This window comes from Globicephala melas, chromosome 11 (assembly GCF_963455315.2).
Source record: "Globicephala melas chromosome 11, mGloMel1.2, whole genome shotgun sequence".
NCBI classification, from domain to species: domain Eukaryota; kingdom Metazoa; phylum Chordata; class Mammalia; order Artiodactyla; family Delphinidae; genus Globicephala; species Globicephala melas.
In genome coordinates, this window is record NC_083324.2 from 98786538 (window position 1) to 98812478 (window position 25941).

The 25941-nt window shown below is 54.7% G+C and overlaps 1 protein-coding gene across 6 annotated transcripts in view; it reads right to left on the reverse strand.

Moving 5' to 3' along the window:
• Positions 1 to 25941, reverse strand: part of FARS2 (phenylalanyl-tRNA synthetase 2, mitochondrial) — a 509124-nt gene that overhangs the window by 105754 nt on the left and 377429 nt on the right. For 2 of the 6 annotated variants that reach the window (XM_030881500.2, XM_060308100.1), the window contains one exon: positions 18395 to 23941. The exons of the other annotated variants lie outside the window; for them this stretch is intronic. In XM_030881500.2, coding sequence (XP_030737360.2) covers positions 23803 to 23941 — 139 coding nt within the window. In that variant the 3' untranslated portion in view covers positions 18395 to 23802. Of the gene's footprint in view, positions 1 to 18394; positions 23942 to 25941 lie in introns of those variants that run through there. 6 annotated transcript variants of the gene reach the window in all.

Below are 25941 nucleotides of genomic sequence, written 5' to 3' on the forward strand. Positions count from 1 at the left end.
GTTGCCCCTGGGATCTGGGATCGGTTGGCACGGTCTGAGGTGGCCACGGTGTGCCCAGGGATGCCGGAATCCCATAAAACGAGAGCTCAGGGGCCTGGTGTCAGTCAGAGGGAGTGCAAAGGGGCAGCTGTTAACTTACCATGAGAGATTTTCTAGAAAAGTGAAATTGATTTTTGGTCAAATGCAGAGCACTGACAGACATGTTTCACAAAACCTAACAAACAGTTGATCTCTTGACCCTTTCTCTGTCGCTCTCCAGGTCTGCACGTCTTTTTCTACATGTCGAGGCTGACCAGAAATCCATGGAAACTCAAGAATCTGGTGTCAGCACGTGAATGAGCGATTCTCAACCTCAGCGCCTGGCATGTTCACCCGACAGGTTGGTCTAACTCCAGCGTTCAAGCTCCACGCTCCCTGAGTCCGATTTCAATGGCCTGGGGTCTGCGGTGGGCACAGGGATTTGTTTTTAAATGCTCACCGGGCATTTAAATGCTCCCAAACGACAATCACATAACTTCCAGCAATCGCGCTCCTTGGCATTTGCAACGCAGAGGAGCCGAAAACTTAGGTCCACACGGAAACATCCTGCACGCGGAGGTTTAGAGCCGCTTCATTGCTAAAGTGCCAAACTCGGAAGCAACCAAGATGTCCTCCAGGAGGTGAACGGATAAACTGTGGTCCATGCAGCCGATGGAATATTACTTGGCACTAAAAACAAATTATCAAGCTATGAAAAGGCCGGAGGAAACTTCAATGCATGTGACTGAGGGAAAGAAGCCCATCTGAAAAGCCTACACACAACTGTATGACGTTCTGGAAAAGGCGGAACTATGGAGACAGTAAAAAGATCAGTGGTGTCGGGAATTGCGGGGAGGGAGGGGTGAATAGGTAGAGGATTTTTACGGCCGTAAAACTACTCTGTATGACACTGTAATGGCGGATACATGTCATTATACACTTGTCCAAATCCTAGCATGTACGACACCAAGAGTGGCCTTACTGTAAACCATGGACTCTGCGTGATGATCACGTGTCTGTGGAGGTCCATCCATCGTAACAAACGCACGACTCAGGTGGGGATACTGATGGTGGGGGGCAGGGCAGAGCATAAGTGGGGACAGGGGTATAGGGGAAATCTCTGTACCTTCCCCTTAGCTTTGCTGTGAACCTAAAACTCTTCTTAAAATATAAAAAAAAATTTTAAGTTGCATAACTTAACATGGGCAAGAGTCTTCTCATGTGATTCACTGTATTGAACTTTCCATTGTTAAAACAGAGGAGTGATACATTTTTAGAGACTCTAATCCGGTACGTATGGATAAAAGCGGACTGTCTGGGCTTCCCTGGTGGCGCAGTGGTTGGGAGTCCACCTGCCGATGCAGGGGACGCGGGTTCGTGCCCCGGTCCGGGAGGATCCCACGTGCCGCGGAGCGGCTGGGCCCGTGAGCCATGGCCGCTGAGCCTGCACGTCCGGAGCCTGTGCTCCGCAACGGGAGAGGCCGCAGCGGTGAGAGGCCCGCGTACCGTCAAAAAAAAAAAAAAAAAAGTTGAAAGCGGACTGTCTGTGGCTGGCTGGCATGGCGGCCAAGTGCCGTTGGCGGGAAAAGCCTCGGCCGGTCTCCGAAGACACTGAGAACCGCCCATCGGAGGAGCCACCCCAGCTCAACGCCACCTAGAGCTCTGCACCTGGTGTTTCGCCGCCCTCCTCCCAGATCAGGCGCGGCAGAAGTTTCTGTCGGGGGTGGGGTGGAAACCCCTTGAAACTGCATAGAGTTTTCTGGATTTAAGGAATCCTTATTTTCCTGACCTGCCCCTGGCCGGTGGGGGGAACAGGGTCTGTGTTCAACCAAATGCAACTTGCAGAGAAGTCAAGACCCAGGGCAGTTGGTGGTCGAGGCCACCGGTGCCCACCATTCGCACTGCAGACGCAGTCATTCTTTGGGGCTGCACGATGCGTGTCTGAGTGGCTTCCAAGACAACCAATCCTTTGATGTTAAATTTAAATATATAAACTTTGAAGTGTCTCGTCAGAGTTCCCGGGAAAGGGAACTTGGGTTTTGGCGTCTCGCTTTTGCAGAGGACAGCTAATAATCATTTTTAAATCCCTGGCTCGATGGGTAGACCCCTTGGGCTAGAATCCCTTGGCATTCCTCAGGAGAGAGCCCTGCAGGCTTTGACAGCTCCTGGCCTGCCCAGGGCACCGACTGTGTGTGCAGGAAGGGACAGGGACCCGGAGGAGGGTGGGGCTCTCAGTTGCAAAGGGCCACCCTCCCCGCCCACGGACAGCTCCCTTTTCTGCTCTATGCACCCCTTTCGGCTTCCCCAGACGGCACATGGTAACAACCCACCGTTACACACAAGCGCCTCCAACGTGGAGAGTCGACAGTTTCAAGAAATCCGTTAGAAGAAACAGCCAGTGTTGCAAACCTGGCAACGGTCTAGAGCTCTTTTTCTCCTTTCCCCATTTTAACTGTTAAAATTCATCTCCGACATCACACACATGGATGAAATCAACAGTCTCTTATCAGATCCCAAATCTGTCAGCCGATGTCTACCAGCCGCCTGGAGCTGAAAGCCTCTTAGCACATGTGTGACTTGAGCTGAACAGGGGCTGGGACGGCAGTGCAGGCAGCTTCGTTCTGGCGCCCGCGTTCCCAAACATTTGCTCTTTTAGAGTCGGGGAGGCAGCGATGCCTTCATTTCCTTCCGTCTCAGATCCATGGGCTTTCAGGCACGCTTCAGTGGGACCAGGAACCAGACTCATCCCTCTTCTCCTGCCCTTTCGTGCAAAGCCAGGTGTCCACGGGGGGCGGGGCTGGGGCGCAGCCCAGAAGGCTCAGGCGCCTGACCAGTGGGTGGACCAGGTAGAAGGGGAAGGCCAGCCAGCCCTGGGGCAGGGCTCACCCCACGCAACCCCATCCCAGTGCTTTCAGGGCTGGGTGCTCTGCTCCCATGGAGGGTGGACAGCTCCGGGAGGGCTGGACCCCTGGCCAGATGCCACTGCACCTCCTCCAAGACATGCCTGCTCTCACGACATCTGCTGGAAAGAAACGTAACACTTCACAGAATGTAGGCATTCTGAGAACGGAGCTGCGCTTAATCCATCTACGTATTCCCAGGTGCGGCACAGAAGTACCAGTATTAACAAGAACCTTTCACTGGGCATCTGCTGTGTGCCAGGCACTTTATATACACCATCTTGTGAGTGTTAACATCTTTTTTAAGCAGATGAATGGAAAAAGCTAGAAATTAAGAAAACGTCCCGAGGTGGCAAAAATGGCAAAGCCCCTACGCGTTTCCCTGAACTCTTTTACGATCATAATTGATGAATGGATGAATGAATGAATGAATGGGTGAGTGAGTGAATGAGAATCAGTCTCTGCATCTACCTGTCTGAAATGCAGAGGAGTTCAGGTCTGTGCGGCCAAGGTAGGGCCACCAGCCTCATCCAGGTGGGGGCTGTGGGCTCAGGCTCACGGGTAGCAGAAGCAGAACATCCTTCCTCTCCCACAGCCTCCACGCCTGAACCCTGCACCGCAGCTGCTGAGACTGAACAGTCCCAGGGTCTGCAGCCGGTACCCAGGACAGCCGGTGCCGCCGTTCCGGCCTGCGGGCAGGAGAGCACGTCCCAGCTCAGGCAGGAGGCCAAGGCTTCGTGCTCGTCAGGTCTTCAACTGTTTGGGCAAGGCCCACCCATACCAGGGTGCGGGCAGTCTGCTTTACTCAGTCTAGCAGTGCAAGGGGCAGCTCATCCAGAGACACCCTCGTAGACACACCAGAATAATGTTGGATCAAATATCTGGGCACTGAGGCTCCGTCCAGTTGACCCACACACAACATTAGCCACCACTCTACCCAGATGCCCCATAGGCTCTTAGACCCTACAACGTCCAGAACTGGCCTCCGTGCCTTCCCCGCCCCCAGCCACCCCTCCCGCCGCGAGTCGCCCAAGCCAGGACAGGCCTTCATAGCCTCCGAGCCCCGTGGACTCCATCCCTGGCAACATCTCTGAGTCCTCTCCCAGGTCTCCGCCCCCAGCACCCGCCTGACTCTGGGCTCCAACACTCACCTGAGGCTTGGCCCCCACCTGCCTGCTGCTCTCCTCCACCCTCCAGGCTTTTTCTCACTTTCTGTCCTTCTGAAAGGCGGTGCCCTGGCCTGGAGTCTGTGGGGCTTTCCTTGCGGGATGAAATTCCCACTCCCGGGCTTGTCACGGAGCGCTGCCTGCCCCTCCCCGGGGGGATCTGACCAGTGACATGGCTGCCACTCCCCAGTGGTGACCCCTGGCGAGAGATGCAGCCTCTAGCTCCCCACACCGGGTCCCCTCCAAGAGGCCTGAGGGCGGAGGAAGGGCAGGTGGTCGGTCCCATTCATGGTTCTGTTCATTAAGACCTCAGGGAGCGGGGACAGCGTCATCCCCTGAGGGGTGTCCATTCTTTCACTCACTAAACATATCCTGAAACAGGATTTCACGACTGCACCAGGCCAGGCCTGGAGAGGGGAAGAAAAATAACACTTGATCTATAATTGAGGGACCAAGATGGGCTTGAAGTGCAACTGACAATGCAAGGCCATGAGAGGGATACGGTTGGTACCTACAGTTTTCTAGATACAGGAAATGCTAATAAAAGGAAGGAGGGTGGGAGGAAGGAAGGAGGGAAAGAGGACAGAGGAAGGGGAAGAAGAACGGTGTTTACCCAACGGTGCTGAAAACGTAGGTCCACCCAAACCCCCGAACACAGACGTTAACAGCATCTTTGTTCATAATCGCCCAAACTCAGAGCCAGCCAAGACGTCCTCCAATAGGTGAGCGGATAAATGAACTGTGGTCCAGCCAGACAACGGGATACTATTCAGCTCTAAAAACAAATGAGCTATCGAGCCACGAAAAGACGTGGAGGAATCTTTAACGCATGTGACTGAGTGAAAGAAGCCAACCTGAAAACGCTACACGCTGCATGATTCCAACTGTATGACATTCTGGAAAAGGCAAAACTATGGCGACAGTAAAAGGATTGACGGTTGCCTGTGGTCGGGGGGAGGGAGACATAAACAGGCAGAGCACAGAGGATTTTTAGGGCAGCAAATCTACTCTGTATGAGACTGTAATGGGGACACGTGTCATTACACATTTGTCCAAAGCCGCAGAATGTACAACACCAGCAGTGAACCTAGAGCACACTACAGGACTCTGGGTGATAATGACATGTCAGTGTAAGTTCATCAACTGAAACAGATGCACGCATGGTGGGGAGACCGACGGTGGAGCAGGCTGTGCATTGTGGGGTTGGGGTGTATATGGGGAACCCCTGTATCTTCAATTTAAAAAAAGTGTCTATTGAAAGAAAGCAAGAAGAAAGGGAAAAGAGGGAGGAAGGGTGCTGCAGGGAATTGAAACCAAGTTTGTGAAAATCCCTTTTTTTGGAAACACAACGGCCCCTCCTGGCCCCCAGTTATCACGTGGTCTGTGATCCCTGCCTCACTTTAGGTCTGAATCTCCTGAAAGCGGCTGTCCGCTCACCGGTCCTCAGTTCCCTTGGGGCAGCAGCAGAGGCCCGTTGACATCTCTGGTCCTTGGCCCCCCGGAAGCAGGGTGACCCCTGGGCTCTGTGAGCAGGCGCCTGGGCCTCCCCGCGCCCGTCTGCTCGGCAGGGGCGTCTGGGTCTCCAGCCTCATGTTAGCATCAGCTTCCTCTGGGGCTCAACCTTCTTGACCCTCCTCCCATGGGTCCCCGCCTCTCTTTCCCTTCTCTGTGTCGACGCCCCTGCCTCCGTCTTCTGCAAAGGGCCTTATAAAAGCTGAGCTGAGCCCAGGGCCCCCGGCTCAGTCGGGACGTCTTCAGGGGACAGTGGCCTTAGAGGGACTGTGTGGGGTTACCTGGTTCGCCTTTTCCTCCCTCGGACTTGAATATCCAGTTTAAACTTTAAACTTGGTTCTCGATCATGGCAATTCTCTATATATACTTCTTAAGCCTTTCTTCTAAAGTCTATAGTACATGCATATATGCCCAACACCAAGAATCCTCAAATGACATTTTCCTTTCTCCCCAAATTCTTACTGATGCGTCTTCATAGATCAAAATTTAATCTAGATAGTAGTCCCCGTTACTGCTTCCCTGTTTCTCTTTTTCATTTCATAGCGAATTCAAAATTTATATGACTGTACCGTGAACTATTCAAGATGTACACAATGTCTATAGAATAATTCAATACACTACTGTGCATCCACCATCTGATTAAAGAGATAAACCGTTGCCCGTATGTTTGAAGCTCTCATGGTACCAGCTCCCCATGAACAGGTAAACCGTGACATCAGACCTTACAATCGCCATGCTTTGCTTCACATGGTCAGTACATATACATGCATCTCTACACAGGATATAGTATCATTTCCATGTTTTATATTTATTATAAATGAATCTCAGTATATGTATTCTTCTGCAACTTGCTTTCCTTATTCGACACTACATTTTTGAGATTCACGCATGTGTCTCCTGCATTTTTCATGGCTGCAAGTACTCCCTACGTGAATACAGCACAATCCATGAATCCATTGTTTTACTGGCAAACATCTAAAGAAGCGGTACTATGAGCATTCTAGGACAGGTCTTCTTCCGTCTTTCAATGTGGTCCATCATCTTAACAGATTTCCTAATGTTAAACCAGCTCTGGATTCCCTGGAGAAGCCCAACTTGGTCATGACGTCTTTTTTTTCTTTTTAATAAATTACTGGATTCAGTTGGAAACTTTAACACGGAGGCCTGCAGGCAGCTGCAGGTGGCAGCTGGCCGATCACAAAGCCAGGACCGTCCTTGAAGGGCCTCGTGTAACTTCGGGTGGGCAGCATAGCCGACTCCTTCCTGACTGTTGCAGGTGCCCAATCCACACCTCCCGCCCCCTCCCCTCCCCCTGGGGAGGCCCTCCTCCCGGCTCCAGGCCCCCGGCCAATGTCTGCTTTCCTTGTAGAGCAGAGAAGGATGTCAGCTGCCACATGGGCCCCCGCCACCGTCCCCCCCAAGCTGGGTCATTGCCAGGTAGCGGGCCTGCCTCTCCTCCTGTCCCTAACTGAGACTCGGCCGTCTGCTGGGAGAACCCCAATCCACCCAGTGTCCATGCTCACCTCGCCACCCCTAGGGCAGCAGGAGAGAATGCCACCTACACAGCCAGGTGCCACCTTGCTGGTGGAGGTTAATACTGGAGAATCAACTTGGGACAGAGATGCAGGTCACGTCTTACTGAGAGGTGATGGGGCACTTGGATGAGAAGCACAATTTCTTCACAAGGATGCAAGGACTTTAAGAGATCATTTGGTAGAGTGCTATTTGGAGGGAGGGGAGGGGGAGGGGGAGGGGGAGGGGGAGGGGAGCGGCAGGGGAGGGAGGGGGAGGGGAGGGAGGGGGAGGGAAGGGGAGAGGGAGGGGTCTTCCAGGATCTGCCTCTTCTGCTCCCCTCCCCACTTCAAGCAAGTCAGCAGCTGTTGTGTTCGATGCCCTCGGGGGAGCATGTGGTGGGGTCTACCTCTGCCATCACCGGATCTCCCTTCTGGCTTTTTTATTTTGTAGGAAACCCTAAGTACTTGGGGAAACGGAACTTAAGCACCTTGAAGAAACGTAAATGATCACGCAGGCTTAAAAGAGGTGCCCAGCCACTTCTGCCGTCGTAACACAGTCCTGCCTCTCCGAGAGGACAAACCCCAGAAAGGAAAGAGCCGCGGGGGGTGTCTGGCCCGATGCGCCGCAGGCAGCACACGGATTCTCCGCCTCTGGTGCGACAGTGGAGCAGTGGCACCTGCTCTCAGCAGCAGCCTGGGTGTGTGACGCCCGAGGACCAGATGGACGCCCGCACATCAGCGCTGTGTTAAACCCGGGGGCTGGGAGGGACGGAGCCCTGGGGACCAGCATAGTCACACGCCCCATCTGCCAGCGCGCAAGCTCAGGGTTAGAAAATGCATTGGGGAAAACGTGACACGGAAGGTCGTCCGGTCCGTGGGCCACGAGGCACACTTGCCACACCTCACACAGGGGTGGATTGTGCCCGCTGTGTCTCTTGAGCCCAAAGCCGCAGCTCAGGCTGTGCCTCCTCGTGACTGCAAATTGCAGACACGCCCCGGGAAGAGGCAGCAGCAGCCCAGGCGCCTGGCTTGCACACGGGTACCCGGGGACCGGAAGGGACCCACCAGGCTGGCTTTTAAGGCTGCGAAAAGCCAGCGCAGGGGAGAAGGGCTCTGGAAGTTTCCAGGCTTCCTGCCAGCTGCGGGAGCCACGTGCTGCCAGGTCCTGTGCATCCCCGCGGCAACACGTCATGCCAGCATCGGGCGTGTGAGTTCGAGACTCCTTGTTCTTAATTTCTCCCCGGCTGTCATCATCACCTTATTATGCCTCTGTGCTTTTCCCGTTGGGACAGGGGCCTTTGACACTCCACAGGCTGCATGTGATTAGACGCGGTGGAGCACGCTGGTGGTTCTGTTTTATTAAGGGAAAATGGAAATAAATTCACTGCACAGAAAAGATCAAACCATGAAATCACACAGAACCAGGAATGGACCAGAAGGTTTCTCTGCATCGTGCTCGGTCCCGATTCCTCAGGTTAACCATTAAATTGTCTTTTAAAGCCATTTTCTTTACTTCTCCCCTTTTTTGAACTAATCCTCTCCAACCATCCAGCACAGATTCAGAACCACTAACCTAGAAAAGAGGGGAAAAGTGAATGTCGCCTTGGTAACGGGAGACTTAGAGCGGCTGCATCTCCCTGCCTGGAGGATCTGATCCGTGCATTCCTGAACCGCTCTTGCGGCCAGGCTCTCAGTATCCTTGCCTGGAGGCAGCGAGGAAGCTTGAAAAAGACAGCGCCAACACCCCTGCGTTCGCAGGACCAGCTCTGCCTGCTGATACAGCCCCTGCTTCTCCCTTGGGATTTCTAAATCTGCTATTGGTGTCTGTTGCAAATCTGCCTTTCCCCCGTTTTATCCGTTTTATCCTCACATCTCTGTTTAGATCATCAGAAATGATTTTGGAAATAAAATTGTACCCTTCGACCCAGAAATTCCCACCTGGGAATCTAGCCGAATGCACGAATCCACAAGACAGAAAAAGCTGTGGGTCTGAAGATGTTCACAGCAGCGTTTTTTATACGGGTGACAGATGGACGGCAACTTGCATAGGAAATCATAGGAGGATGAGTATGCAACGTGTAGTATATACAAGAAATGGATAAAAATGGAGTCAACAAAATTATAACTAACACTACCTGGCAATAGAGAAAAACACATATCACAATCTTACGTCTTTAAAGAATACAAAATCACACACACAGCAGATAAAATATGTACACACAAGAGAGGGCTAGAAGGAATGTACAAAATACTATTAGTTGAGGTGTTAGGTGAGAAGCCTTAAGCATGATTTCCCCTGCTTTTCTAATTAATAAAATGAATAGCACCCTTAACTTCTTCAAATATAAAACAGCATCATAACTTAGAAAAGGTTTCTTACCAGTTATTAATTAAAAAAAAAAAAAAACCTCTGATGTATGTGGCCAAGTGAGTCAAGAAAGATAAAAGTTGAGCTTTTTCAAATCTGGAAAAAGACGTCTCTTCACCAGAGTACTGACATTGCTCTTCTCGCCACCCGTATTTTGTTTACGTTCCTCTAGGTAAAATGCTAATTTTTTATTACCTGTCTATTCTGTTGGAGGCTACCTTCCACGTGACCTCTGGGTCTCGAGGTAACCATTCTCTGATTGAGCCTCTCTACTGTTGCTGCATAATCACGGCCTTTCCCTCAGCACCGTAGGCTCAGAAAGTCATCGCTTGTTAGGACTGGAAGGGATGTCAGAGCTCACCTCTCCCGTGTTTCTCCAAGTGGGGTCAGCTGAGGGTGGGGATGTACGGGCTGTGCTTTTCCTTCTTCACTTCACTGTGGGTTGATAATTGCAGCATAGCTCTAAGCAGAAGGCATTTATATGTAGTTTTATAATCATATATATTTAGGTGTCATTACAGTAGAAGTATTTTCAGTCAACACTGGGGAGCACGGGAATCCTCTTTCCTTACAAGGGACCGGGCCCTTATGAAGCCTCCACCTGCCTTCAGGCGCTGAGGACCCGGAGTCCCGGGAGAAGAGTGGCCAGTTCTGCTCCCTGGGGGCGGGGGAGGCTGCGGCATTGGCGAGCTTAGCTCTCGGGATGTAGAAGTTCCAGGGGGCGCTCATCCGTCAGAGTCCATCACAGGTCTGAGAGCTCACTGATGCTGTGCGCTCCCGAGGCCGGCGTTTCAGCGATGATCAGATTCGTGCATCCAGCCAGGACCTCGCCTCTGGTTCCAGATTTACATCCCGAGCTGCACACTGGACATATCGTCCTGGACATGACTCAGCCAGAACAGATGCCCCAAGTCCTCCCTGTGACGAGGACTCCCCCCTGATCAAACTTTAGTCGGGTTCTCCTGAGCCTTCTTCTTGGCCTGCGGACCTTAGCTGGCAGAGCCCAGGCTGTCAGGATGCTGGCCAAGCCATTTTAGCAAGAGTCTCCCAACCCTTGACACCTAACCAAGTTCCTCTTGGTAACTTTCCACTCACTGACCCCCTCACTCTGCCCTCACCCACTGGCTATACATCCCCGGCTGCCCCTGTTAAATTCACTCTCTCTCTCCTACGACCATAGTTTTGAATAAAGTCTTCCTTGCCTGTTTCACTCTGTCCGATTTTTCTTGGACACCCCCCAGAGTCCACAAACCTGTGCTGTTTCTCCACCAGCCCCCAGCTGCCTGAGCCATGAAACCCAGGGGCCGTCGTCCTTGTGCCACCCTCCCCTTCTTCTTTGCATCCAATCAATCCGTGTCCAATCTGTCCACTTCTCCCTCCCTCCCTCCCTCCCTCCCTCTCTACCCTGGTCCCAGGCACCACGGTCTCCAGCCAACGTGACTGCAGGCTCCTCCAGCTGGTCTCCCCACTTCCACATGGGCCCCCCTCCAATCCATTCCACGCAAGGCGGCACTCACCCACCTAAACCTTTCCAGGGCCGTCCCTTTCTCTGAGGTTGAAGTCCGACCCTTCACCTGGCTACAAGGCCACACGGAAGACTGGTGCACGTCCTCCTCCTCGGCTGCATCTCACCGTCACCTGCCACCCCGTCCCCTCCACTACGAGCCTTGCTGATCATCTGTTGGTCCTCAATCACCTCATCTCTGCCTTTGCCCAGGCTTACAGCGTCTTCCACTCAACAGCAGCTTCTCACCTTTGGGTCTCGGTTTAAATATCAACCCTGCAGAGACCTTCCTGGTCCATAAACCTAAAGGGGGACCCTGTCGCTCTGTTTCATGCCTGTGCTTAGTTTAGCAAATTGTGGTTAGGAGTTTATCTCGTGTGCCCGCACGGTCGTGGGTGTGTGACAATGACACGGCTGCCATCGTGGGGCTGACATTCTAGCGGGAGGGAAGCCGGATGACACATCGGCAGATAAATATGTGTGGTTTGTGATGGGAGCTATGAGGGAACTAAGCACAGGCTTGAGTTTGATTAGCTACCCTGGACTATTTACAGGTAAAATGAAGTAGTCGAGAGAAGAGAGAGGGGGAGTGGATAAGTAAATGGGATAAAACGTAAACGAGTGGCCAATCAGAATAAAAGCTATATGGGAGTTCCTTGTACTATGTTTGCAACTTTCCTGAAAGTTTAAAATTGTGCTAAATGTTTTTTCTTTAAAAAAACCTAACTCTGATCCCATCCATCGGTTTTGCTCATTTCCCTCTCGCCTTGTCTGTAGCTGAGATTGGAGGTGCCGCGTCTTCCCCACCAGGTGGGTGAACGGCCGGGTTGGGACAAATGCAGGCAGGGGTTTTGTCTCCCAGCACGGAGAGCAGAGCGGGTCCCACAGCTCTCGCCCCACCTGGGCACCATCTCACTGTCATTTGGCTTCTAAGTGATAGGGTCCGTGTGTTAAACTGCAAAGTGAATCACAGAAAACTAAAGCCAGGGAGAGTGTCCACTGGATAAAGGACCAGCGGCTGTTGTCACCTTGTCCAAAGGGAGAAAGCCCTGGATGGGACGGAGAAGGAGCAATTGTCTCTGCTGCGTGAATTGGGCGGGGGGGGGGGGCGGTGTTCAGAAGGGCTGATAAGGGAGGGGAAGGTGGCCTCGCTCCAGGAGTCCTTTAAGGAGCAGTGTTTCCTTTGTGACCTGTTTCCTTCTGGATGCGCCACAGGAGGAAGGACCCGTACCAGCATTTCATGCCCCGGCCAGGTCCTTCCCATGTGTCCTCTGCTGTAGACAGCTGGCATTCTGAGCTGCCTCAGCCTTCCTGGCAGCGCCCCGGGGATGTGACCCAGCCTCCCCCATCAGACGCATCTGCGCAGAGTCCCAGGGACTTGAGGCCGGAGTGGTTGCAGGAGATGGAGAGCCCGGGCGGGCAGGGCCAGTGGCTGGCGTGTCTGTGTCTGTGTACCCACGGCGAGGCTGCAGGCGTGGCTCCCGGAGGTCCCGCCACCCTGCAACTTAGCCAGCACACATATATATTTGCATCTCACTGTCTGCACACTACTTTTATTGTGGTAAAATACACATAACACAGCATCTACCGTCTTCGCCGTTGTCAAGTGCACAATTCAGTGGCATCAAGCTCTTCCTTGAGGCTGTGTAACCGTCACCGTCCTTGAATGCTAGAATTTTTCATCCCCCCAAATGGAAACCTGTACCCGCTAAGCAATCCCTTTCCACCCCTCCACGCCCAGTGCCCGGCAACCACTGATCTGCATCCTGTCTCTATGGACCTGCATATTCTGGACATTTCACACAGGTGGAATCATACTCTCTGTGGCCTTTTGTGTCCGGCTTCTTCCCCTCAGCGTAGTGCTGTCAAGGTTCATCCCTGCTGCAGCGTGTTGTCAGAACTTCACTCCTTTTTAGGGCTGAATAGTATTCCATTGTACGTATAGACCACACTTTGTGTAACCATTCACTCATTGATGGACATTTGGTTGTTCCCAACTTTCGTCTACTGTGAATAGACACAAGTTTTTGTTTGAAGTCTTTGTTTCAATTCTTTTGGGTCCAGTCCCAGGAGTGGAATTGCTGGGTCATGCGGTAGTTCTATGTTGACTCTTTGAGGAACAGCCAGACTGTTTCCCTCAGCATCCTTTTAGTACATTCTTTTGTACTTAAGAAAATGGGCAGCTAAGAACCCTGACTACTATCTCACTCCCAGCTTACGGATGGGAAAACTGAGGCTCAGGGAGAGAGTGGTTTGCCCGAGGCTCCTGGCGGGCAGGGGCTTGATCCAGGCCACAAACCCTTCAACGGTTTAGTGGCCAGACTTTGGGACGGTGAGATTCCCTTCGTGCCTTATTTCCTGCTAAAACCATGCAGTGATTCCCAATAGGGGTCCCAGGCTCCACGCATCAGTGACAAGGGTCTGGAGGCTGTTGTGAACATCTCACACAGCGAAGTGAAAACCTCCATGTTCCCCCAGCGAGGCTGCTCAGGCTGCCTAAAATGTCAAGTTTCTTTGCTTCGGGCAGGAATTAAATCAGCCCGGGGTGGTAATAAGGTTGTGTCCTGCTGACCAGAGACCCTGGCTGGCAGTTACGTATATCTTTGATTAATTTTAAAAATGAGAAAATGAATAAATTATTGCTTGGTAAATGCAGCTGTTTGGTAGATGAGAATCTCTTAAAACATGGGGTCCTTGGGGAGAAAAATCACAGATGTGTTTCTCGGGGGTTAAACAATTCATGAAAGCTTCGGCCTTGGCCGGGCACCCAGCGATCTGGGTCTGGTCTGGGATGTGCTGTTGACACGTTGGACTGCACGCAAGTGACCACGGCTGTGAGGGCCTCAGTCCCCTCCTCCCTCCCAAGAAGGGGCGACTCTCTGTGCTGGCCTGTGATTCTGACCCACGACAGGGGTAGGCGAGAGATGCCTTTCTTCTGGAGGCTGTGGTGCAGTCTGGCCTCTGCCAGCATCTCAGCATCATCAGAGACAAGAGATCCTGCAAATGGGGAAGGCCCAGGACAGCTCCATCCCTCCAGACTCTTCTGCCGCTGTCCCTCCACCCCAGAGATGGACTGGTGGCGCAGTGGTTAAGAATCCGCCTGCCAATGCAGGGGACGTGGGTTTGAGTCCTGGTCCAGGAAGATCCCACATGCCGCAGAGCAACTAAGCCTGCGTGCCACAACTACTGAGCCCATAAGCCACAATTACTGAAGCCCGCGCGCCTAGAGCCTGTGCTCTGCAACAAGAGAAGCCACCGCAGTGAGAAGCCCACGCACCGCAATGAAGAGCAGCCCCCGCTCGCTGTGACTAGAGAAAGCCCGCGCACAGCAACGGAGACCCGACACGGCCAAAAATAAATAAAATTTAAAAAATTAAAATTAAAAAAAAAAAATCCGCCATTCACCGTCATCGTCGGCTGGTCCCACCAGGCCCCAGGCGCTTCCTCTCTTTCCAGCCTCCCGTCTGCGTTGCTTCCACAGGGCCCGCCGCTGGGCTCCCCGGCAGTCCCCCCCTGCTCCCCTGGCCGCCGTATGTTCTTCTGCTCTTTCCTTGCACACCTGTGCCCACATCACTCCTCAGCGTCTAAGGTAGCCACGGCTCCTGCCCTTTCCGGCACATCCCCACCAGCCTTCTGGAAGCCTGGGCCCAGCCACGTGCAGCCCCCAGGTGGGGCTGGCTCTTCCCTGCCTCCAAGCCTTTGGCTCTTCCATAATTGCTTTCTTGACATTTGGCTTGAAAGAGTGACAGAGAGCTTAGCATTTTGATTTCTGGCGACACGCAGTGTCCCTGCCAACAAACGTGGTAAGTCCCAGGGAGCCAGAACACCAGGCTCCTACGTGACTTTGAATCAGTCCGTCCACCTGTCTGGAAAGCATCGTAACCACCTACAGAACCATCCTTACAGACACACAAAAAATTAACATCTGTAAAGGACTTAAACACACGAGGACAGGCACCTGCCAGCGAGTAAACATACTGGTAGCTCCTGAGGGCAAAAAGCTCTCGTGTCACGAATACCAGTGTCCCCGTCCGATTAATCCTCCAATGCATGTCGCCACCCTCTTTGACAAATGTCCAGGCAGAAGGGTCTTGAGGGGCGGGCCCAGTGGGAAGGAAGCCTGGGGAAGTTCCGGGCTGAGCGGCTCCCTCTGCTTCCCCGGCCCGGCCTCCAAGCGCTCTGCTCAGTTTGGACTCCAAGCTTCAGCTTCCCTAGTCCTCTGGCCAGAGACTAGCTGCCCTTCACAGGGCCCTTCACTGCACGCCATTTCTAAAGGCCTTGCTTACCAAGGAGGCAGCAAAATACAGGAGGAGACACTGGAAACGATGCTGGGCCTGGAGCCAAGTGTTCTATCCTGGGCCCTGCAGGGGTCTGGCTGGCAAGTAGCTGGATGACTTTGGGCCAGTCTGGGAGACGCTGTTGGTTGCCTATGAAATAGCATCCCCATCCCCCTTATTTTTTTGGTAGAGCCTCTTTTCCTACAATAGAGGCTGGAAATGACAGACACTTCCTTTCCCAGGTCTTAAAAAAGCTGGAGTGTGGGCCTGTGAACCACTCCTGGCCAATGAGACTTGAAGGGAAGGCTGAGAAATGTTTTCTCTATGAGAAAAAGAAATTTGTGAGGAGAAACGGAAATCCCTTGCCCTCTCCATTCCTGCTCTTGGAGGCTGTGTGGAGATATGCTGGTTGGTGCTCTTGCAGCCATGTTGTAGCCATGAGGGGAAGACATTGCCCACCTGCTGCAGCTGGCAGAGCAGGAGGAAGAGGCTGGGGTCTCAGTGACGACACTGGACCACGGAACCAGCCCTGCCTCCTCCAGACTTGTTGTACAATGAGAGAATTGTCTAGTCAGTCTCCATTTGTTCTTCATCCAACTAATACAAGTCATTTTACTTCTCTGGGCCTCAGCAATTCATCTCTAAAATGGAGCCACCGGACAAACAATCTCTAACGTTCCTTTGAGTCCAGACCTTCCAGGATAGCGCCATGTGACACTACATTTTTCCAGAAGCTTCCCAGACCTTGCAATCCCTTTAGCTGGGAGTGTGGCCTTCTCTGAACCCACAACCAGATCTCCTTTTTCCCTTTCACTGTCTACTTACCAGGCCCCATGCTAGCAGCTTTCCCATACGTGGTGTCACATAGTCCTTGCAACACGGACTGTCCCATCCTGCAGATGTGCACCGCGAGGCCAAGAGGTGTTCTCGAGGAGCCCACATTTGAGCTTACCTCTGCCTGGCTCCAAAACCCAAGTTTTTAACCATTTTGCTAAACCTCCTGTGTTTTCTTGAAAACGTGCTTTAAGTGACCCCATTCAACAGTATTTTTCAGGTCCTGAGGCCCACACACGGCATCAGTCCAAGAGTTAACAGACTCTCCCGGCCTGGGTTGAACAGCCAGTGAACGCTGCCGAGAGCCTGCTGGAGGGGCCGGCACAGAAGAGGCCGGTCACCTGCGTGCGGGCACCCAGACTGGGACAGCGCAGCGTGACCTCAGAGCCGGCCAGCCCCGGGGCCCGCTTCAGGGAGGCCGGCCCTGCTTCCTCTCCCTCGGCCGGGTTCTGCCCGTGGGGACAGAGGAGCTCAGGTAGCCAGCCTCCCCGTGCCGCGAGGAGGCCCTGCCGCCCGCCCGGCCCGTGCGGTGAGTGACACACAGCGACGTGAGCGCTGGCCGCGGCCCTTGCTGGGGAGCGGCCATTTGCCAGGCGCTGAGCCCTCATCCAAGGGGTGAGGCTGTGAACAGACCCAACACGCTTCCCTCTGGCGGGGCCGCGGCTTCATTCTCATCACCTGGGTCTGAATTCATCCAGGCCAGAGGGGCAGGGGGGAGGGGAGGAGAGGAGGGAGGGGCTGCTTGCCCAGGCCGAGGCCTCGCAGGGCGGGCGAACGAGAAAGGGCTGCAGGTGTTATCTGGACGAGCTCCAACTCCCCCGTGACCATCCGGACCGCCCTCGCCTGGGCGGAACGGAGAGGTGCCTGGCTGGGGGCCCAGTGAGAGCCCCTCGCAGCTCCGCCTGGGACGCCCTGCCCGCAGGGCCTGGGGCACAGCCTGTGCTGGGGCCCTGCAGTGAGAGCCGGTCGGGCCCTGCACTTCCTCCTGCCCCGAGGGGCAGATCCCTGGGCGGCCCAGGAGCCTGTCTCTACCGGGGAGAGCACCTGGGAACCACTCCCCTCTGGCCACTGGTGTCGAGGGCATCCACACCCGTGGGCCCTCTCTGCGCAGCCGGGCCCGGCCTGGCTGGCTTCGCCTCAGTTCAGAGCCAGCTGGGAGGCTCCCCTGCGTCTCAGCTGTGCGTTCTGGGCCCTGAGGCCGAGCTACCAGTTCGGACACCGCTGCCCTCTGGATGTTCTGCCCAAGGGTCTGCCCGGCCGGTGCACTGAGCCTGAGAGAGACCGAGCCTCCTGGGAAGGTGAGGCTTGAAGGCCTCCCTCCACCCAAAGACACGGCAGCCCCCATTTACTAGGGGTTCCCTCCGCGGCCACGTGCGGGGCCGTCTTTTCAGAGTCCTAAGGACAAGAGGTTGCTCCCTCTGTCTTGGGATCCCTATTTGCTTCCTAGGGCGCCCACAGACCGGGTGGCCTAAAACAACAGGAAGTATTCTCTCACATCTCCAGAGCCATCGGCAGGCCATGCGCCCTCTGATTCCTGTAGGGGGTCCCTCCTTGCCTCTCTTAGCTTCTGGTGGTCTGTCTTCACATGGCTGTCTTCTTATAAGGACACCAGGCATCGTGGGAATCTTAATCATTGCGTCTCCATGGACCCCGTCTCTAAATGGGGTCTCGCCCTGGAGGTGCTGGGGTAGGACTTCAAGGTCCCTTTTGAAGGATGGACACCCGTTCAATCGTAACAGGGCCCCGAGGATCTAAGGGGGACGTGTGCAGCCTGGCGAAGCCTCAATCCTCCTGGCTAAGGAGCGCACGGCTCCAGCTCAGAGCATCTCTGGACGTGACACACACACACACACACACGGATCATCTGGGACCTGGATAAATGCAGGCTCTCATTCAGCAGGTCCAGGAAGGGGCCCGGGACTCTGCATTTCTCGTGCTCCTGGTGGGGAAACCACACGTTACAGAGCAGGGGGCAGGTCCACTGAGCCTTCCTGAGGAGGTCAGGTACCAGCGGCCCCTCCCCCATGGAGAGGCGGACGGAGGAACACCCCAGCTTAACAGCATCCGCACGTACGCCAGGCCTCACTCTGGCCCAGCTCTCTGGGGCCAAACCCCTGGGAAGGAGAGGACGGCAGACTGAGCTGCCTTCACCTCTGCCTGGGTTTCCTTGTTCACCCAACTCAGTAACATCCTGTGCTTCATTTCTCTTGGGAAACACCTTAGGAAGGGGTTGCCGGGTCATATAGTGAATGCATGTTTAACATTTTTTATAACAGCTTTATTGAGATATAATTATCATCCTATAAAATTCACCCTTTCAAAGCACACAGTTCAGTGAATTTTCATGTATTCAGACAGTCAAACAATCATCCCCACCTTCTAACTCCAGAACGTTTTCCCAACGTGGGTTTTTAAGAAAAATACGGATTCACTTGTAATGGTCAGTATATCGTGCTAAAAACTGAGAGTGTTGCCCTCTTCAATCCATTCAACCCTCATCACAACCCCCGAGTGACTGGAATCGCCATCTCACATTATTGTTCCTGCAGCTGCACCCTGTCCCCTCCCCCGTGTGGCCACTCTCCTTGGAGAGAGCTGCCTGCCCCAGGTGTGTGGTCGACTCAAGAATGATCTTGCCCGCAGAGTCCCCGAGCCCCTTCTACACCCACCTCTATGCCTGCTCCCTCGGCGCCGAGCTGCTGTCTCCACTTTGGAGCCGTGGTGCTGTGAGATGCGTGGAAATGTGAGATGCAGCACGTGTCATTTGTCTCTTTTCCTTTGTGGTATAGTTTACGCACAGCGAAAGGCACAGATTTTAAAGCATACAGTTTGATGAGTTTTGACAAATGCACCCGTCCACGTAAACTGCATGTCTATCAAGATAGAGAACATTCCCGTGGGCCCCTTTCCATCAATCTCTTCCCAGGCCCAGGCGACCTCTGATCTGCTTTTAGCCCCTACAGATGAGTTCCGGCTGCTCTGCAGCTTCCTGAAAGCACTGCCCTGATGACTAATAATGTTGAGCATCTTTCCAACTTATTGGCCATTTATAAATCTTTTTTTTTGTCAAGTACTTGTTCATTTTTTAAAAAGCTTTTTTTAAAAATTACTGAATTATAGGACTTTTCCCCATTTTTCAAAAGATTTTTTAAAAAATTATTATCGAATTGTAGGAATTCTTTGTATATTCTGGATATAAATCCTTTGTTGAATATACGTGTCACGATATTTTCTCCCAATCTGTGGTTTGTCTATTCTTTTTTTTTTTTCTTTTCTGGCCACACCGCGCGCCATGCAGGATCTTAGCTCCTGACCAGGGATCGAACCTGTGCCCCCTACAGTGGAAGGGCAGATTCTTAACCACTGGGCCGCCAGGGAAGTCCCCCTATTCATTTTCTTAATGACGTGTTTCAAAGAGCAGATGTTTTAAATCTTGAAAAAGTCCAGTTGATCATTGTTTTTTCTTTACTAGCTCTTTCTGTGTCCTCTCTAGGCAGTCACTGCCTCCACCCAAGGTCACAAAGATAGTCCTTTACATTTTCTTCTCTAAGGCTGCTAGGAAGGTTTGGGCTTTTCTATTTAGGCTCCGTCTTGAATTAATTTTTGTGTGACGTGTGGCATCGGGGTTGATTTACACGGGGACCCAGCTGCTCCAGCACACCTGTCGGAAAGACTTTCCTTTTTCCACTGACTTGCTTCGCATCCTAGTTGTTTCTTATTAGTAATAAAATATAGATGACTTCAAACGAGTCACTCAGTGGATTCGAAGCCCTTAAAAATAGATTTCAAAGTTTCCTCTGTAATAATGCCAGTCTCACACACCTGCGTCCTGAAAGCCCTTCTTGTTTGGGAGAGAAGGGCGACTACACAGCCAGCAGGCCATGGTCGGCACACAGCCCCGGGCACCCGTCCTGCCCGAGGGCTCCAACGGCCCAGGGTGTAGCCGGGACACAGCTGGGACGTGTGGCTTTAGTGTTGAGCCCACTGGTTAAACTGATTTCCTCCTTGGATCGATCCTTGTAGTTTCACCACCTCACGTGCCCTCCTTGAAGTCTCCTGTTTAACTCAATGCGGCCTGGTCTCCCCGCATCCTTTGGAAGTGTGTGCAGGCCAAGCCCTCTTTGAGTCTTGTGTCCGAACAGACAAACACATGTGCACGTGCGGGCCTGCACTTGGGGAGCAAAGGCTGTGGAGGGCGCCCCCCATCTCGCACCTGAGACTGCAAAGGGCGAGGCACGGCCACTGTGTTGTCATCTGTGTCGTTTCTTGGCAGACACAGGGCACGGCAGGAAGACCGCGGGCTTTGGTCTTACAGAGAGCGGGCCTTAAATCCTAGTCAATTTCCCGCTCATGGGAGGACCCTGGGCCTGGTCCTTGGCCTCATGTCCTTAACTCCTAGGTGGACGTGCTGTGGTTAAGTTTCAGAGTCTGTGTGAGGCTAAAATGAGATGCTTAAGAGTTTTACACACAATCTTCTTCCTCCTTGCTGAGCCGTCCACACTCGGTCCCTGGACGGAGGAGAGGGTCGTCACCTCCATCTCAGAGCGGAGAACGTTTAGCCTCAGGGATGCTAAGTGACTCACCATGGCAGAGCCGGGTTTAGGCCGGTCCAATGCTCCATGAGGCACCTGATCCACCCGCCCCAGACCAGCCCCAGACTTGGGAATGGGCCAGACAAGGGGCCCGAGCCGGGCAGTCTCCTGCCTGTACAAGTGTCTGCAGCCCCTGCCTTCGAACAGGGCACCGGCTTTGGGTGTGTGTGTTGCTGTTGTTGGCTTTTGTAGACGCCCATCTAGGAGACCAGAGCCACTAGGATCTCGAGTAACTGGTCACCGAGGGCAAGAAGAACTTTCCTCCTGCTGCCCCACCTTCCCGGGAGCTGGGATGCAGCCTCCTGGGAGCACGCACTACCCTCGCAGGGTCTTAGGCTGCTCAGTTCTGGGCTTTCCTGTCGCTCAGCAGCTGACCTTTCCAGCTGACTGTGGCCCTGAATCTGACCTGCCGTCCTGAAGCAGCCAGTGTAACTCTATTGACCACTAGAAGCGTCAGATGACAGAGGACCTTCCAACCGTTTTGGTACCGAACCCACGGCTGGCCCTGTGGGCCCATGTCACATGCCCCAGCACCTTGTGGAGAGGGTCCCGGGGCTGGGCAGTGGTGCTGCCACTGTCCCGGTGGTGACGTCCGCAGCGTGGCGGTGGCCCGTCTGCCTTGCGGTGCCCAGAGTGAATCCCCACCCTGCCTATCGTAGGCCGAGCGCCCGGGCAAGTGCAGGGGGCGTAGCTGGGGGCAACGTGAAGAGCACAGGCTTGGACGTCAGAGAGGCCTCCTCCAGCCCGGCTTTGCGGCACCTCCCCGAGCACGTTGATCTCATTCCTGGAGGGTGGAGGGAAGAACAGGACCACCGGGGTCGTGAGGATGGAAGGAGGGCATGCTGGGCCCAGTCCACCTTTTCCTGGCTCATCTATCGCACGTGGAACAGCGGCCCAGACTCAGGTGGCTGAACACACGCAGTGCGCTGTGCCCGGGACACCCGGGGGGCGGGGCTCGGCCACTGTCAACCCCACCATCGCCGTTACGTGTCCTCCCTCTACCGTGCCCTGCGGATGCGTACGGAGGGCCTGCCTGGCAGCCGCCGAGCACCGTCCAAGCGATGACGGTCGTCACGGAGACCGGACAGCTGACGTGGGGACAGAGGACCTCACGTGGCCACTGAGACGTGGGGTAGGGAGAGCCACTGTGCGGGGGTCATCCCTTCCCCAGCCGGTTCCCGATGTCCGTCGCCAGAGCAGATGTCACCGGCAGCTTCTTAGGTTCCGGGTTCTACACCTGAGCAGCCTCTGCAGCAGGCAGATTCCTGTCCCGGCTTCACGGAGGACGGGAGGGCGCCTCCCGGCGGGTGGCACTGGTGTTGGCCACCACGCTCTATTTACACGGACTCGTCTGTCACCGCGCTGCAGAGTGCTGTTCAGCTCAGGGGTGCCATTATCTTGCCTATTTTTTTCTTCTTCACTCTTTATTCTCCTGCGGGAGTCCCATGAGAAAAGTGAAGAGCTGGATGTCCCCTCGGCCCCCTGGTGGGCGGGCCCACCTGTGGCACGAGCGCCAACACCCAGAGCGGAGGCGGGGGTCGCACGAGCCCGCGCGGCTGGGGGCTCGCAGAACACGGGTCCCGGGAGCAGGGGGGAGGCGCAGACCTGGCAACGCACCCGAGTCCGTCTAGCTACAGGGTCTTCGTTGGGAGGCAGCAGGCTCGGGTGTGCTCCTGGTTAGGGCCCGAGACTCCTCCGGCCTCACAGGAAAATTTAGGGGAAGGTTGACTACATCTCATGGAGTGTCGAGAGGAACGTTCAGCAAAGCCCTCTGCGAGCCCCCCCCCCCCGCCCCCGAATGTCAGCACTGCCCCCAGGCCCTAGCACAGCGCTGGGCATCTGACAGATACGCGCTCAGGGCGTGGGCCGAGGGGCGGTGCCACGTCTTCTGGGTGTTACGCCAGGATTTCCGCGAATGCCTAAGGGGTCTTGGGGATAAAAGGGGTCTCTGGAAATGCAGCCCCGGGCTGGATCAGGAACGGTCTGCTAGCAAATGCTCCTGGAGAAGAGATTCCCAATCACGCTCTGCATTAGACCCCTCCTCTCCGGGAACAGCGCCTGTGGCCCCAGGACCCTGGACAGCAGCTTGGCGAGGCTGGGATGCGGCTCTCATTCCCTTGAAAATCCAAGGGACACGTCCGCCTGGGTAAGAGGGTGAAATGACATTGCAGCCGCTCCTTCCTGTTGGAGCAGCTGCCCATCCTCACACCGCGGGCTGCTAATGGCCGCACTCATCAAATATTTATCCCAGCGCTCAGACGGGCCTCCATCAGCCTCCAGCATCACACCGGGGACGGAATCTGATTATGAAAACTGGCCAGGAGGGAAGCAGGCAGACCACAAAGCGCTCGCGATGGCAAAAAGGGAACATCAAAGCCCCGTATTCCTCCATAAAGGTCGTCTCCGGAAGCAGAGGCCTTCCATTAGGAAACAAACTCTCCGGGGCTTCAAGGACCTGGTCCTGCAGTGCCGGGTGCCACCCAGCCCCGGGGCGCGCTCTCTCCTCTGGGGGTGGGGGTTGGGGGCGGAGGCAGCTTTGTCCACACCCTGGGGCCAGAGCCCCGGCTCCAAGCCCCACTTTGTGAAAAGGAAGTAAAACCCTGCTCGCTCAGAGATGTGACTCCCTCCACCTCTGAGGGATCCCTGGCATTTCATCCGCGCGCTGTCTGCAGCCTGCCCTTTGCAGAACAGAAGAAGGAGGGAGAAAGGAACGGGAGCCGACTGAGAAAAGCTTCTACGGTCTGGAGTGTGTCCCTCTGTGTGGCTCCGCTCATTACACGGGGGCAAGAGCCTGTCAGGTAGGAAATCACGTCTGCTGTTTACGCTTTAACAGAACCCGGGGACCAATTAACTGCGCCGAGCGCCAACGGGCAAAGCATTTCTAAAAGGAAGAGAAGGTAACTCTCGTATTATTGCTCCTTCCCCCCACTTTTCCCAAATAAAAGACACATGCTATGTCAACAGCTTCTCAAGAGCAATCCTTTATCTTCTGAAAGTCCTGAAACTGACCCATTTATCACAAGATGACGGATGCCTCCGCCCACAAACAGTATCTTTTTCTCTTTGGTTCAGCAAACCCGGGGCCCTGGGAGGGCCGCGGCTGGGGAGGTGGCGACATCAAAACCTGCCCTCGACGCCCAGCAGCCGCACGGCCGCCTCCTGCACGGCCTGGTGGACGCGCCCGACCTCTCTCTGCGACATCGTGCGCTCCATGTGGCGGTAGGTGATGCGGTAGCAGTGGCTGGTCCTGTGTGTCCTGGAGAACGGGAGAGAAAGGCAGGTGAGTGGGGGGCAGGCGTGTCTCCTGCAGAAGCAGTGGTGGAAGCTGAGGAGGACACAGGGCCACCGATGGGGCGCTACAGAGGCGCACCCCTGCTGACGGCCGGCGTGTCCCTTACAGAGGAGCCGGTGACAGGAACGCTGACCGCTGGGTCCCCTTAGACTGAGTGCATCCGTTGGGAGGGAAGCTTCTTGCAAATCGATTTCCTGGGCCGGCCCTGATTCAGCAGCTGGGCGGGGGCCCTGGGCTCCCAGGCGGACCCTGACAAGCAGAGCGGTTAGGGACCAAGCGCGCCCCCTGCAGGCCGTGGGGAGCATAGGACAATCGTGCCATCTCTGTGCCGGGCAGACAGTCCCTCTAACCCTGGTTCTACCAGGCGGCTGCCGGCCTGGCTGCCATGGGACAGCTGGGTGATTCTGGAACATGGGGTCCCGACAGCACTAAGGCTTCTACTGCGTGGCAGCTGCTGAGACACACGGGTACACAGCAGCTCATCAGGAAGCCCCCGGGGCCCTGGCCAGCCGGCCTGGTCCTCCCCTCTCCGGGCACTTCTGTTTCTCTCCTTCAAGCCACCAAATTCCTCCTTTCCAGCCCCCTTCCTGGGAGAGCCAGCCCTGCCTGCCTCGCTGCAGGTGGAGAAGCTGGAGCAGACGAGTGGGTCCCAGGCAGAGCCCCAGGGACATCAACACACGCGCCACGCGCCCGCTGCCCAGCGGGAGGCCGCCCGGGGCCTGCAGGAGAGCTAGAGCCTTGAACTGGGGCCTCTGGTGGGGTCGGGTGCTCCGTATGCCCTGGGAGGCCCGCCGTTCCCCACAGGTGCCACAGCGCCCGCGTCCGTGCTTCTCGGGGACTCGGGACACTTCGTGGACTTGCTCTCGGTGGGGCTCCCTGCTCCCTCTCCGCCCATCTTGCCGCCAGGCCCCTCGCTGAGCAGGGTGTCCCAGCCTCCCTGATCTGCTCTCTTTCCTCCTCCGCCCGGGGCTGGTCACCTTCCCCTGCTCGCCGCCTCCAGGAAGGGGGAGGACTGTGCCTCACAGGCCTATTCGCGTTTCAGTCCCCTTGTGGATCCAGGTAAGAGAAGAAGGTACCTCTGAGTGGCGGGGGGAGGAAGCCGGTCCTTAGGGGGCTCCTCGGGACCCCTGGTTCCACACCGCCGGCCCTGTCGCCCCACCCGACACCCCACTGCCTGCCCGAGACAAGGGAGAAAACAAACGTCTGCCCTGCCCTCCTTGCTTTTCCAGCTCCGGCCAGTGGCTCTACTCAGTGGCCGCGCCTGGGATGGGCCCTGGGTGCTGCCCTGAGGTCCCCCGATGAAGGGGGCAGCGCTTCCACCTCTTCCCGCCCCAAGGCCATGCGATGGGGAAATGTCTTTTCAACAAGCGGTGCTGGGACGCCTCTGTGTCCTCATGCAGGACAGAACGAAGTTGGCCCTTTCCTTACAGCAGACAAAATTAACTCAAAATAGGTCACACGCTTAAACGTAAGACCTAAAACTATAACAGTCTTAGAAAAAAACACGAGAGTCCATCTTCATGACCCTGGGCCAGGCAAAGCTTCCTTAGGTATGACACCAAAAGCACAGGTGACAAAAGAAAAAATGGATGAGTTGGGCTTCATCAAAATTAGAAACTTTTGTGCTTCAAAGGACACCATTAAGAAAATGAAAAGGTAACTTACAGAATGGGAGAAAATATTTGCCAATCCTATACTGACAGGGGACTCGTATCTAGAATATATAAAGAACTCCTACAACTCAACAATAAAAAGACATAATCTGATCAAAAATGCACAAAGGATCTGAATAGAATTCTCCCAAGAAGACATGCAAACAGCTGGAAGTGCATGAAAAGGTGCTCAACGTCATTAGCCAGCAGGGAAAATGCAAATCGAAACCGCAGTGAGATGCCACTTTGCACTAGCTAAGACGGCTACAATCAAAAAGACAGAAAATAGCGAGTGTTGGAGAAGATATGGAG